General features: G+C 37.9%; 1 protein-coding gene across 1 annotated transcript in view; it reads left to right on the top strand.

The window, feature by feature from the left end:
• The window catches only part of CSMD1 (CUB and Sushi multiple domains 1), a 2,090,911-nt gene that overhangs the window by 1,902,751 nt on the left and 174,069 nt on the right, over positions 1–14,091 (top strand). Inside the window, exon 42 of the mRNA XM_054498773.1 lies at positions 9,746–9,934. Within this exon, the coding sequence (XP_054354748.1) occupies positions 9,746–9,934 (189 nt within the window). The remainder of the gene's footprint in view (positions 1–9,745; positions 9,935–14,091) is intronic.

Below are 14,091 nucleotides of genomic sequence, written 5' to 3'. Positions count from 1 at the left end.
TCAACTAACTAGATATTAGCAGGAAAATATAACAGACATTAGGGGGATGACTGCATGGTTTCATTGCACTTACGATTTAAACACGATGTGAATAATAGTTATTTTTTCAGATCTAAACAAAGGATTCCTTTATAAAAGATAAAATTCTCTGTGTTATTTTACTTTTGTTGGTATTACCTTGGGCTTATTGATACTTAGATTTTCATAATACTCATAAAAATTTTGACATGTTAAGCATTTTAGTGACTTGCTTTTCTTTTAGGTTTTGCAATCTTCCATTTGGAGAAGTTAAGTCCCTCCCTCCCTCCCTCCTTCCTTCCCTCCCTCCTTCCTTCCTTCTCTTCCTCCCTCCCTCCCTTTCTTTCCTCCCTTCCTTTCCTCCCTCCCTCCCTCCCTCCTTCCTTCCTTCCTTCCTCCCTCCCTCCCTCTCACTCCTTCCTTCCCTCCCTTCCTTCCTTTGTTCTTTAGTGTCTTCCTCTCTTTCTTTTCTGTGTTATAAAGCATATTCCTTCATTGTAATGCATAAACTCTTTGGGGAAAGAAAAATTATTCAATGCCAAAAATCTCAAAAATAATTTTAAATGCTTTAGGCATAGGAAGTAAAAATGTCTTTTATTTTCAAAGTTCCACAGTTTTTCTTCTTCCTTTTGCTATGTGTGCTAAACACCATTTTAAAAGATAAATGGATGTGTTAAATCTGTTTATTCTTCATCACAATCATAAAACTGCTGAATTTTATGTGAAATGATTTTTTTAGAAAATAGGCTATAGTTTGTTATACCAATTTTTCCCCTTTAGAAGAACAAGCAATTAAGCCACCTCCAGGTACAATGAGCATCTGAACAATTTGTTCTGAATTATGTGAGCATGCAAATTGTTGCTTATATACAAACCATAATTTGTACATAAAGTTGATATGCTTCTAAAACTGCATCATTCCTTTTCCTTTCAACGGGGGATTCTGAGCGACTTTGAGTAATTAGGGGAACAGGGCAAGGGGGCTTACTCTGTCTCTTTTTTTACCCTTCTGCATGAGTGAATTGAGCTTTCAACCTAAGGCTTTACAAAGATGCCTCTTTTGCATAAAAGTGCTTCCAACAGTGACCCCAAAGAGTTGTAGCAATCCCCATCCCCACTAGAGCAACCATGTACGAGACAGAAAAGGCTAAGATTCCCCTTAGTTTGTGGACAAGACTCTCAGAAACTAGGACCTGAATCTTGATTGTTGACTGATGTTCTCCCTGCAGATCACAGGCATCTCCTTCTTTTATGGGTTTTCTGAAAGCAAAAACAACACTTTCACCTTCTTGTTTAAGTGATCCATTCCTCTGAACCAAAAGCTGATGTTCTGAGCGTGCATCAGTAGACCCATCTCCTAGGTGAAGGCACCTTCAGATTTCCACATTCCACTTGCTGCAAGCCTCTCATGCAATGCAGGGAGCACATTTCGTGTGCAGGCTGGTCCTCCCAAAGCATTGATGTATAAGCCTGCACTCTTAGCGAGGCCCAAAACTCTGACAACAACTTTTGCAACAGTTTGGTTGGCTTCATCAGCAGGTGCTGGAACTAGGAGCTAAGAGAACAAATGGAGCATATTTAGGCAGAAAATATGTCTTAGAATTGAGAACCAGGGTGATATCCTTGGTCATAAAGAAAGAGTGATGTGCTATCCCAGAAGTTTAGAATAGCCAATAAATATGGGAAATTGGTGAGCTTCTGTATGTGTGCACTTGGGAAGTTCTGTGGACTACCATTCATGGCTGACATGCTACTGTGACCCCAGATGGATCTTTTCATTGAGAGGGAAGCTGAGGACTCAGGCGGGGCTTCAAAGTCTTCAGATTACACCTTGATGTAAACTGCAGCCCTATTCTCTGTAGCAATGCCCTTTTCTTAGAGTGATTCACCCTAATTCCCACTACGAGAAGTAGTGGCCTCCTCCTCCTTGGTCTGTCTCCATCAGAGCAGTGGCTCGACAGCTTTGCCTTGAGTAATGAGAAATATTTTATCAAAGAAACTAGACAATTCTTTCCATCAAGACTAAGCTTTACTGAACTAATATATGCCAACAGTGATTCATTTCTTTAAGCATTCCATTTAATTGTGCGGCCCTTGTATAGTTGGGTATATTTAGTCTCCTTTCATGAATGAAGAAATGAGCCTCCTGGGATTAAGTGGAATGTTTAAGTCCCCGTATTGGGAGAACCATGCTGAACTCAGGTCACACCAGGGTGCCTCACCTATTTTGCAAAATTACTTCAAGGCTCATGTATGTACTTTCGAGGTAGATTTCTTCACGTGTTGATGATTCTCTTTCTAATTCAACTTTTTTCTTTTTTTGAGATGGAGTCTCGGTCTGTCATCCAGGCTGGAGTGCAGTGGCAGGATCTCAGCTCAGTGCAACCTCTGCCTCCTGGGTTCAAGTGATTCTACTGCCTCAGCCTCCTGAGTAGCTGGGATTACAGGCATCTGCCACCACGCCCAGCTAATTTTTGGAATTTTAGTAGGGATGGGGTTTCACCATGTTGGCCAGGCTGGTTTCAAACTCCAGATCTCAGATAATCTACCCACCTCAGCCTCCCAAAGTGCTGGGATTACAGGCATGAGCCACTGCACCTGGCCTTAATTCAACTTTTTAATGACAGATAATACAACAACTCTTATAGAACTAATAGACAATGCCTTCAAAAGTCTTTAGGAATTGCCCAGTATGGGGATGCAGAAGTTGTGACCTTCAGCTGAATCAGAATTTGTTTGATAATCATGGCTTTTACCACCCTTTACCCTAGAAGGTAACTTCTTTATCAAATTCCACTGAAGTGATCTTTTTTTCTTTTTCTCTTACTTGATGACTTTCTTTCTTAAATTAAAACTTTTTATATGTTTAAAACCCATTTATGAGGATGAATGCTCTTATGATGGGTACAGAGCAAGAAGGTCATGCTTGATGAGGGTTCTGACAGCAGATTGAGGCCTGCTTCGCCCTCTCACACCTGTGCGGCCTGGCACTGTGATGCATTGCAAGTCCTTCAGAGGCACCTGCAAGAAGCCAGCACAGGCAGTATGAAACCCATCACACCCACACTAAACAGGATGCAACAGGATCCTTCCAAAATTCATCTGTTTTCAGCATACTAAGGAATTATCTTCATGACTTCTTTTTAGTTATTTCCATTCAGACTCCTAATATAGTCCTTTATACCTTATTGTGTGAAGTGTGACAATGAATCCAAGTTTGGAAAAGACATTTGAGAAAAGAGAGAATATGACTTTATATATCAAAAGTTTGAGGGAATATCGATATTAATATTTAAGTAGAAAAGTACTCAGTTTAACAAGACATTTGGAACGAAGACCAAAAAATAGTGTAACTGGTACTCTTACTTAGAGATACTCTTACTTACTGTAAGTTTACAATAGAAAAAGAAACTAATTGGCATTTTAAATTCTTGAGGTAATTCTGAAATGAGCCATGGGTTTTGAATCATCATCATCATCATTATGATATTGACTGGCAGATGGGATTTATCAGGTGAAAAAATGGGTCCTGGGTTTTTATAGTATGTCTATGTCCATTTATAAAACGTGTTCTAATGAACGTCCTGTGGTCTGAACAATTTGACAACTACTTCCTCTCCACTTAGGAGGTGGCGAGAGTGTGAAAAGGGGCACACACTTTAGGAGAAGGGGCTACAGAGGTCATCTCTCTCCTGAAACTCTCCCCTTATCCCAGACACTGAACTCTTACTGTGTTTGGAACACATACTATTTCCTTTGGCTGAAAAGTCTGCCTTTCTTGGTCTTTTCCTGATCTGCACCGTTTTACTACTTAGATCTTAATTTAAACGTCATTTCTTCAACAAAACAATTTTGACCACTACTGCATAACCTTAACCAGGTTTTATATTTTCTTTATTTCAATCCACTGCTTATTTTTTGATAATAATTTATGCAACTTACAATTCTTTTATACAATCATCTATGCTTTAATTTGTTTGCCTAAATTCACCAGAGTAAGACCCATTTCTAGTTTCCATTAATAACTAGCATTTATAACAGAGTAGAATCAATAAATAATCTTTATTTCACTCAATAAATGAATAATGAAAACCACTGTACTGCCCACATGGGCTAATCTGCTCCCCCCTCCCCACACACACACAGGATAATTGTTTTGTTGCCATTGAGAAAAGAAAAAAAAAAATTTTTTTCTCAGTGATTAGAGTAGCCCGCAGCCATTGGGCTTAGAATCATTAATTACAACTTCAAATTTCCTATTTCGGTGTTTTTCATAGAAGTTATTTTCATGAGCAGAAGGGCTCTAGAGCCTTCAACACTAGTTTTACATATCCCAAAAAAGAACTTAATTGTACTTCTTAAATTACTCAACAGACTATACAGCCAAACTAAAGCAATACATTGCCTTACATACTATTAACACTCCATTGTTGTAAATGTGTGTGTGTCTCTGTTAAACGCTGTTTTAAGTGAAGGTTCACCAGGAGTACCTATGAACCATTAACTTGTTAATATTGTATTGTGGTAATCGAGGCTTGTATACTTCCAAGGCACTGCTAATTCATGGATGAAATCTTCTAATGAAGATGAGGTTGTATTGAATCTAGTTTTATTTGCTTCTCCTCCTCTAGAAACCAGCAATCAGCTTTTCATGTTTTTTTTTTTCTTAAGGTTTTATTAGCATTCATATTTGGTGTATAGGAGGGCTCATTTTTCCAAGAGAGTTTATTACATTTAAAGCAAAACAAGAATGAGAAATGAATTGCTGATTTCATTCTAAAAGAGAATAATAAAGAAGGAAATGTGTTGATAGTTGAAACCCAGTGTGGAATTATTCATTCTTTTTTGTGAGCGTGGGTCTCTAAAGCAATTTTAGGTCCAAATAGCAATATTTCGAGGAGGCATTCCATGCACTGTGGATGTTTTCTAGGCCATTTGGCAGTGGCTTTCAAGAAAAGGCTGTTTTTGTGGACTTCAGCATGGAGTGGTCCCTGGCAGAGGCACCGGTGGCCTTGCTGTGCGTTTGACAGGTTGGCCCAGGGAGCCACATGAAGGGGGAATGCAGATGAGGGGTGTATGTGTCAGAGAAAGAGAGAGATGCTGATTTGGCCTGGCTTTCTGTTTTAATGTTCCCTGTCCCTACATTTATCAGCATAGATTTCAAAGCATCTAGTTTTTCAAATAGGTGATAACAACAAAAACAATCAATCATGAGGGACACACCACTCTAGCCTTTGAGCTACATCCTTTAAGACATAATTGTTTCATAGGGGTTTGAATATTCTTCCTTCGAACACCTGAAGAACTTTTTCCTTGAAGCCAAGTACGATGTAAAAGATTCCAACAGTCCAATATTCTACTTATCAGACACAAAAACAACTGAGAAACACTATTCTGTATAATGTAGCTACTGTATGGTAGACTGTTGTGTTAGTCCATTTTCACGCTGCTGATAAAGACCTACCCAAGACTGGGAAGAAAAAGAGGTTGAAATGGACTTACAGTTCCACATGGCTGGGGGTGGGGGTGCTCAGAATCATGGTGGGAGGTGAAAGGCACTTCTTACATGGCGGCAGCAAGAGAAAATGAGAAAGAAACAAAAGTGGAAACTCCTGATAAAACCATCAGCTCTCGTGAGACTTATTCACTATCACGAGAATAGCATGAGATCGATCGGACCCTATGATGCAATTACCTCCCCTGGGTCCTTCCCACATTCACAACATGTGGGAATTCTGGGAGATACAATTCGAGTTGAGATTTGGGTGGGGACACAGCCATACCACGTCAACTGCAAATTCCATTTTCACAAAATTGTGAGTTAAAAATATTTTTTCTTTTGCAAACTTTATTAATAGCAATTGTGCTTATAAGGTTTATTGATCTATAGTAAATCTTTGTAGAGTGTCTCTAATCAACTCAGTAGTTCCATGGTATAATGTAGCTTTACCAGAAAGCAGCACTGGAACATTTATTCTTTTTTTTATTTGTAATTAAATCTTTTTAAAGTAATAACATTTTTAATTGGCAAATTATAATTGTATACATTTATGGGGTAAAAGCATTCATTCTATAACTAGTAATTTATCTTGGATTTTCTATAAATAAAGCTTGTAAATACTGAGTTATAAAGATTACATATCAAAAGATATTATCAAGTTAATCAGAATACTCATTTTCAAACACTATTTCTAATTTCATATTATCAATATACATTAGGTTGGTATAAAGGCAATTGAGGTTTTTGCCATTGAAAGTAATGGCAAAAAGCGCAATTACATTCTCACCAACCTAAAATACAGCTAATTCTCTGTAATATTTAGGTGTATTATAAATAAAATGTAATAACTTTATTTGAACTTATGACAGTTTATTAAGTTTTATCATATAAATTACTTGATATTCACCCTGATCTTGTTAATTAGGCAATACTCCTTTGTATCTGTTTTTTGTTCGTTTGTTTGCCTGCTTTTTATGAGACAGGATCCTGCTCTGTCACCCAGGCTGGAGTGCAATGGTATGATCATAGCTCACTGCAGCCTTCAACTCCTGGCCTTAAGCAATCCTCCTGCCCCAGCCTCCCTAGTAGCTGGGACCACAGGCATGAGTCACTGCTCCCAGCCCTTTACATCTTTAGATAGTAGGTAAAAGAGGTGATGTCTGGAGCTCTTAGGGAGCCCCCAAAAGCCCTGTTAGTAATGAGCGACATAATCCGGTGGGGTTCTGGGTTTCAGAGGCTGCCCAGTGCTTCCCTCCAGATGAAGTTTTCTCCTCTCCCACTCTGGGAGGAATTTGTCTCACATCGTGTTCTTCCCAGTTCTCAACCCTGGGGGAGCCATTGCCAGGAATTATCTCAAGATGCTTTTGCCACTGTGTGTCCTCTGATCTCGATTTTTCTTTTTCTCAGTCATTTTTCTGCTGCTTCTCTGACTCTTGTTCAGAGACATATCATTGCATAAATGAAAATAACTAAAACCAAGGGATGCTGAAAGGTTAAATAAAGGACTTTTTTTAACCTGCTGACTATAGTCAGGGCTTAACCACAGGATGCTGTTGTCAACTGCATAGTATGCTTACAATATTTAAAATATAAATAAATACACAGAAATCTATACAATCTGTGACTATTGAAAGATATGACATTTCATCACTGGCATTTATGAGTCTCTCCCTATTTTTTTTTTTGTTTAGTTGTTTGGATTTCTGTAGTGTAAATAATGCTGCAATGAACATCTTTAAACATTTACTTTTTTCTTCTTAGAAATCATGCTCATAATAGAGATTTCTGTAAATGTATTACTAGGTTTAATGTTACAACTGATTTTTTATGGCTCTATTCCAATGACTTTCCCAAACAGTTGTGGCAAATAATGTTGCCATCATTGAGTTACTGAAATGACTCACTAGCATTGCATATTGTTATTTATTTATTTGAGATGGAGTCTCACTGTGTCGCCAGGCTGGCGTGCAGTGGCGTGATCTCGGCTCACTGCAACCTTCTCCTCCTGGGTTTAAGCGATTCTCCTGCCTCAGCCTCCCAAGTAGCTGGGATTACAGGTGCCGGTCACCACCCCAGCTAATTTTTGTATTTTTAGTAGAGACAGGGTTTCACCATGTTGGTCAGGCTGATCTCGATCTCTTGACCTTGTGATCCACCCACTTCGGCCTCCCAAAATGCTGGGATTACAAGCATGAGCCACCGAGCCCAGCCTGCATATTGTTATTTTAAAGAGGAAACAATGCCATTTCATTAGTTTATTAAATAGGAAAAAGCTATGGATAATAACGAAACCTCATGGCTCTATGGAATGTTTAACATTTGGCAAATGCTAATGAGGACAAACTCCAAACAGCACTTACAGTAATCTTGTGAACGCCAAGGCCACGCTGCAGGCCCACATATTACGTTGCCTGGTTGCTGTCTTCCATATGTTCTCACATTATCTTTATGGTGATATCCAATTGCTTTAATATAAAACACAGACTGATTCATATTCTGAGCCTTACCTGCCTCTTAAATCTAATCCCTGAGTAATCCCGCATCAAGCCCTCTGTGTTCCCATCCCCTATCCGGTGGCCCCTCCGCCCTGTCCTATCTTTTTTCTGGCCCACCCCTCTTTTTTCCAAGTCCTGAACACAGAAACAAAACAGTCTAGAATTCTGAGAAACACCTGTCATAATAATATACTGTTTCCTTTTCCAGCATTTATTTCCAAGTTTCAAAGCTACAGGCTCACTCCAATATTGTCAATGGTTAAGGAATTTACATATAAAATTGAAATTTCCATTTCACTTCATTCTCCACAGAAAAGGTCCCTCTGCAGAAGCTCGGAGCCTTTATTTTATGACTTGATTTTCAGTTTATTGTGAGGACAATGACCGGTGACCTCATGCTCTTTTAAAATTCATTGTGTTGCCTGGCGCTGAGGGTTGGTTTCAGCAGAATTACATGGCAGGGCGGAGGTTCCCCCAGAACTGGTGCTGCACGGTGTGGCTTTGCTGCTGCATTAGGAGCAGGTTCCCAGTCTAATGGGAACTGCCTTTATGGATAAAGCTGTGCCTAAAGATTCAAAGATGCTAGAGAGGGCTTCTACTGCATTGAGTACTCATGCCCTCTTTCCAGAGTGGGTGAGAGGCATCTGCACGGTGGCTCATTTAGCTTTAAAATTACAGTATCAGATGATACCTGATTTATGGATTAGTTAATTCTTACTAATTAATGAGTACATGTTTAAACCACACAGACTGCAAACATGTATTATCTCTTGTCTTACCTGGAGTTTATTCTAGGGAACATAAAGACTGAATGATAAAGGACAATAAATCGTGTTATAAAAAATTGTACTGATAGTAGTTGCCAGCTTAGGGATTATACAGTGTTTTTTTTTTCGTTGTTGTTGTTGTTTTTTTTTTTTTTTTTTTTAGAAAAAGACTAAAAAAACTGGAATGGATTTTCCTATTATATTTGTATAGTTAAGCCAAATAACGACATATTTTCCAGTTAGGAGTACTCAGACTTGTAGTATATTTCCTGTTTAAAATAAAAGGGAATTATTAGGTACATGTTCACCCAACATTTTTTGTAGACTCCTTTTATTATTACTTGTATTACTTTTTTTTTTTTTTTTTTTGGTGACAGAGTCTCACTCTGTTGCCCAGGCTGAAATGCAGTGGCAAGATCTCGGCTCACTGCAAGCTCCACCTCCCGTGTTCACGCCATTCTCCTGCCTCAGCCTCCCAAGTAGCTGGGACTACAGGCACCCACCACCACGCCAGGCTAACTTTTTGTATTTTTAGTAGAGACAGGGTTTCACCGTGTTAGCCACGATGGTCTCAATCTCCTGACCTCGTGATCCGCCTGCCTCGGCCTCCCAAAGTGCTGGGATTACAGGCGTGAGCCACCGCTCCCAGCCTGTATTACTTTCTTAAATAATTTACATCATATGCCTTTTTTCCAAGGTAAACATTATAAAATTTACTTTTGGTATGTGCTACTTTCCTTTTAAAGAACACACTATTTGTTAAATGCATATGGTTATGATTCTACTACTACTAATAATAATTATATTGGTCTGGATGGCAACTGACTACTTAGAAAATATACATTATTAAACTTATCCAGCAACTTCATCTCAAGCAGTTACATATGACGACATTCCTCCTGCAAATTCCGAAGTAATTTAACCTCACAAATATAGGCTTTATTTTGTCTATTTGTTTCTTTCAGCCTATGAATTACAGAACTGTCCAGATCCACCCCCATTTCAGAATGGGTACATGGTCAACTCGGATTACAGTGTGGGGCAATCAATATCTTTCGAGTGTTATCCTGGGTACATTCTAATAGGCCATCCTGTCCTCACTTGTCAGCACGGGATCAACAGAAACTGGAACTACCCTTTTCCAAGATGTGATGGTAAGTTCATCATTTCACTTGGGGGCAATTTAATGTTTCATGGGCATAATAGCACATTAAATATTAAATGAACATATCCAATAATTTATTAATGTATTCAATAAATATTCATTGAGAATCTATTATGTTTTACTCACTCTACTTAGTATTTAAGGAATATGTCTCATACTGTTAAGTTAAAAGTAAAGAAACAATCCTTGTTGCTAAGGAAATTATAAGGATAGCAAAATAGTAAACACAAGAGGAATGTTATACTGAGTTGCAGGTAAGGAGATGGCACAGGCTTGGCAAGCCATCAGGGAAATCTCCGTGAAGTCAGCAGCGTTCAGCTTTACAGTGGTTATATCAAATTGTAGGACCAGAGGGAAAAAGGGTACTTATTAATTTGATCCTTGGTATTTCTTTTTGTTTAGCTTTTATAATAATTATATATTGATTTTGCATTTCAGAAAAATGAGCTCATTTTTGTAGTGGGCCTTGAAAGGTGTATAGCATTTTGCTACTCGGAGGTAGAACACTCCAGGTAGAAGAAACAGTGTAAGAAAAAGCACAGTGTAGGTGTAGCCTTAGGAGAAAATAGTAGAGTGGTTTAATAGTGCAAGAGGGGCTCTAGGGAGAGGTTGCAGGCAAGTTCTCGTTCAATGGTGCAACAGAAGACCTGGTCTCTTTAGATGTCCTTTCCTGAGCAGGAATCCTGACTTTAATGCTTCTGTGTGACTGCCTCATTTTTATGATGACTTTGACATTTTTTCAATATCAAATTAAAATAAATAGATCCATACTATGTTTAGGAAAAATGCATATGCAATAGAAAATTTACTGTAAACCCAGTATTCTCACACTATACATACAGGACCTTTGAATGAAAAAATAATGAAATTACCAACTCCGTGGACCTGTGAAATGCTAAGCACTTGTATCCTGTGGGGAAGAGGGAAAGACATCTGGCTGTGCTTTAATTTCTACTGAAGAAGTAAAAGAAGCACATCAGTAGACTTTTAAAATCACAGTTTTTACCTGTATTTACCTATTCTATATTATTATAAAAATAACTACAAACACACTTTGGGAGGCTGAGGCAGGCAGATCACGAGGTCAGGAGATCAAGACCATCCTGGCTAACACGGTGAAACCCCGTCTCTACTAAAAATACAAAAAAATTATCCAGGCGTGGTGGTGCACGCCTGTAGTCCCAGCTACTCGGGAAGCTGAGGCGGGAGAATGGCGTGAACCCGGGAGGCGGAGGTTGCAGTGAACTGAGATCGCGCCACTGCCCTCCAGCCTGGGCGACAGAGTGAGACTCTGTCTCTAAAAAAATAAATAAATAAAATAAAAAATAACTACAAACAATTCTTTAGCCATATTTTAAAAGTATTTTATCTTATCTAATATTTATTTAATTACATATAAAATAGCACTTAAAATTAATTTTATAAAATAAGGATAGCAGTAACCTATCTGAGCTATTTTTCATTAAAACATTTTTTAAATCTTTAAGTCTACTTTCCGTTCTGGAAACTCATATATATGTATAAATTCCTTTGAAATCATCAGGATTGAAACCTCTTCTTATGTGCAAGTTTGGTGTGAAGACTTTGAATTCATACGTAAATGGTAGACTCTCTGGCTTGATATTTAAAAAAAACTACAATTAAATATTTAATTTGATTTTATTGCTTTCTCAAGCTTAGTTTTTCAATATGGAAATAACTGCTCTGGCTTAGAATTATTTTGTCAGTGTGAAAATAACAAAGTCTACCTTTTTTGATAGAATTTAAAGTGATGCTACCTTCCCTCATTCTAACATGGTATATAACACCGTCCAGAATTAGCTAAACTCTGGATGAGTTTAAAGCCTAAACCCCTGCAGACTCCCAAAACCAGCCTGAGCCTTCATTCTCCATTAGAAGAACTCAGAGACATCTCTACAACTATCATGCTTGTCATTATGGTTTTAACAGGGAGGGGATATGTCAATATCTTCCAGGGAAAAGACACGTGTGGCAGAGTCCAGGAGGATGCCTCACTCTCTCAGAAACCCCGTGTGACCACGGGCAGAAGACGTCATCCTGGTCACCTCCTTGGGTCTGAGTTTTGAGGTTTCTAGGGGGGCTCTGTTTTGTAGGCAGGACTGAGGGATTGACTGTCCAATGGCTGATCTTAGCCTCCAGGTAGACGGCTGTGCCCCACATGCCCCGGGTTAAGCCACGCGGTTGTTTCTTCTGGTGTAGCCAGCTCCCACCTGGCATTCCTAGATCAGACCAATCACATACTCCACAAAGACATCTCCCAGGAGTTAGTGCAAAGGCCAGATCTCTCTGGTCCACGCCAAGTTCTTTACTAAAGAAGCATTTTTACTATTATATTTCTGTTTTTACCAATACTCATAAACCAAATAAAAAACCTGACACAGGATTCATGTAAAAGTCTATCATAAATATTAAAAACAATTAGAGGAACTATATAAAGGATTTTCTAACAACCATCCCATGTGTGTTTAATATCCTTTTCATATTAAAAAAGGTGTTATTTAACACAAAAGGTGCTTTACTTGTGAAAGTTTATATTTCTTAAAAAAAGTCATTGCTTCATAAGAATGAGGAGGCTGTTCAAATGCCTATTAGTTACAGTTATATGGCACTTAAGTCTTCCCCAGGGACAGCAGTAAACACTGCTCACAACCCAGTATCTTCATGTAACATGTATTTTATTAATTGACAGTGGTTTATCATTTCAGATCAATGATTGCTATATAGGTCAAGTGTACTGAAAAACCATCTTCAAAGGTCCAGCCCTGTAGACTTCAAAAGAACTTCAGAAAAAACACAGATACTTTAAACAACTTCTCGATGTCTTTATTAAAAATTGGCCAGTTTAGATAATTAATAAAATAATTCTAAATCCCAAGGAATCAGTCTTCACAAGTATATGTGAAATCAATTTGTATTTATATACTGAAAATACATGTTAAGCTGCATAAGAATCTGCTATGTGAAATTAATATAGTATAAATTTATCTGAAAAACTGTGATCTGAAAGTATGATATCTAAGAAAATAAACAAATGAAAGAATATGTCTCTGAAAGTTACCTGAGAAATTCAAGACATTATTTTTCTGTCAGTAACATAATTACACAGAAGTCTCAGTTAAAAAAAAAAAAAAAAAAAGTTGGGGGGGTTTTAGGCCAGGCACAGTGGCTCACGCCTGTAATCCCAACACTCTGGGAGACCAAGGTGGGTGGATCACCTGAGGTCAGGAGTTTGAGACCAGCCTGGCCAACATGGCAAAACCCCAACTCTACTAAAAATACAAAAATTAGCCAGGCATGGTGGCAGGCACCTGTAATCCCAGCTACCTGGGAGGCTGAGGCAGGAGAATCGCTTGAACCCAGAAGTCGGAGGTTGCAGTGAGCCAAGATAGCGCCATTGCACTCTAGACTGGGTGACAAAAGCAAAACTCAATCTCAAAAAAAAAAAAGAGAGGGGATTATAATTGTTAAAATATGATTAAGAAGAATTTGGTTTATTAACTTATTAAATGTAATTTTCTAATTATGCATTCACACTTACGAACATAGTTCAACAATTTAAAATATTTTGCTGACCTAATTAATCATTTAACACTGAAATGTTTATGCATAAAAATATAATTTTAGGTATTAAAAAATCTTAAACACTATCATAATAAACCTGACTTAAATGCATTAGTATGTGTATAGTGGGGAACTGCATAGACAGATATAATTATTAGTGTAAATAATATGTTATGATAGCTATGTTAGCAGCTTCTTTGAATTTGACAGATTTTGTAAGCAGAAAACAATTTTATTGTAAAATTGACATGAGAAATGCAAGCAGCTAAACAATGTATTATTACATACGTACTTTTTAAAATTAAGGTTTACCAAGTTGATTGGTAAATACAGAAAATAATCTTTCCCAATAAGAGAGAATAAAAATAACTATAAAGAATGCAACTCTGTCTCTTTATTTTTCTTACCTACATTCACAAATACAGTTTTTAAAATCTCCATTACCAACCGACAATTTCCAAGACAGACTGCACTCTGGCTTCTTATCTGAAAGTGCTTCTAAGGAAACCAGAGTAAGAGAAGGAAGAAAAACAATGGCAGAAATAACTCTGGTGCCCTACACAC

Source organism: Pongo pygmaeus, chromosome 7, assembly GCF_028885625.2.
Source record: "Pongo pygmaeus isolate AG05252 chromosome 7, NHGRI_mPonPyg2-v2.0_pri, whole genome shotgun sequence".
Lineage (NCBI taxonomy): Eukaryota > Metazoa > Chordata > Mammalia > Primates > Hominidae > Pongo > Pongo pygmaeus.
Note: the sequence above shows the minus strand (reverse complement) of the source record. Positions and strands in the feature narration are given on the sequence as shown.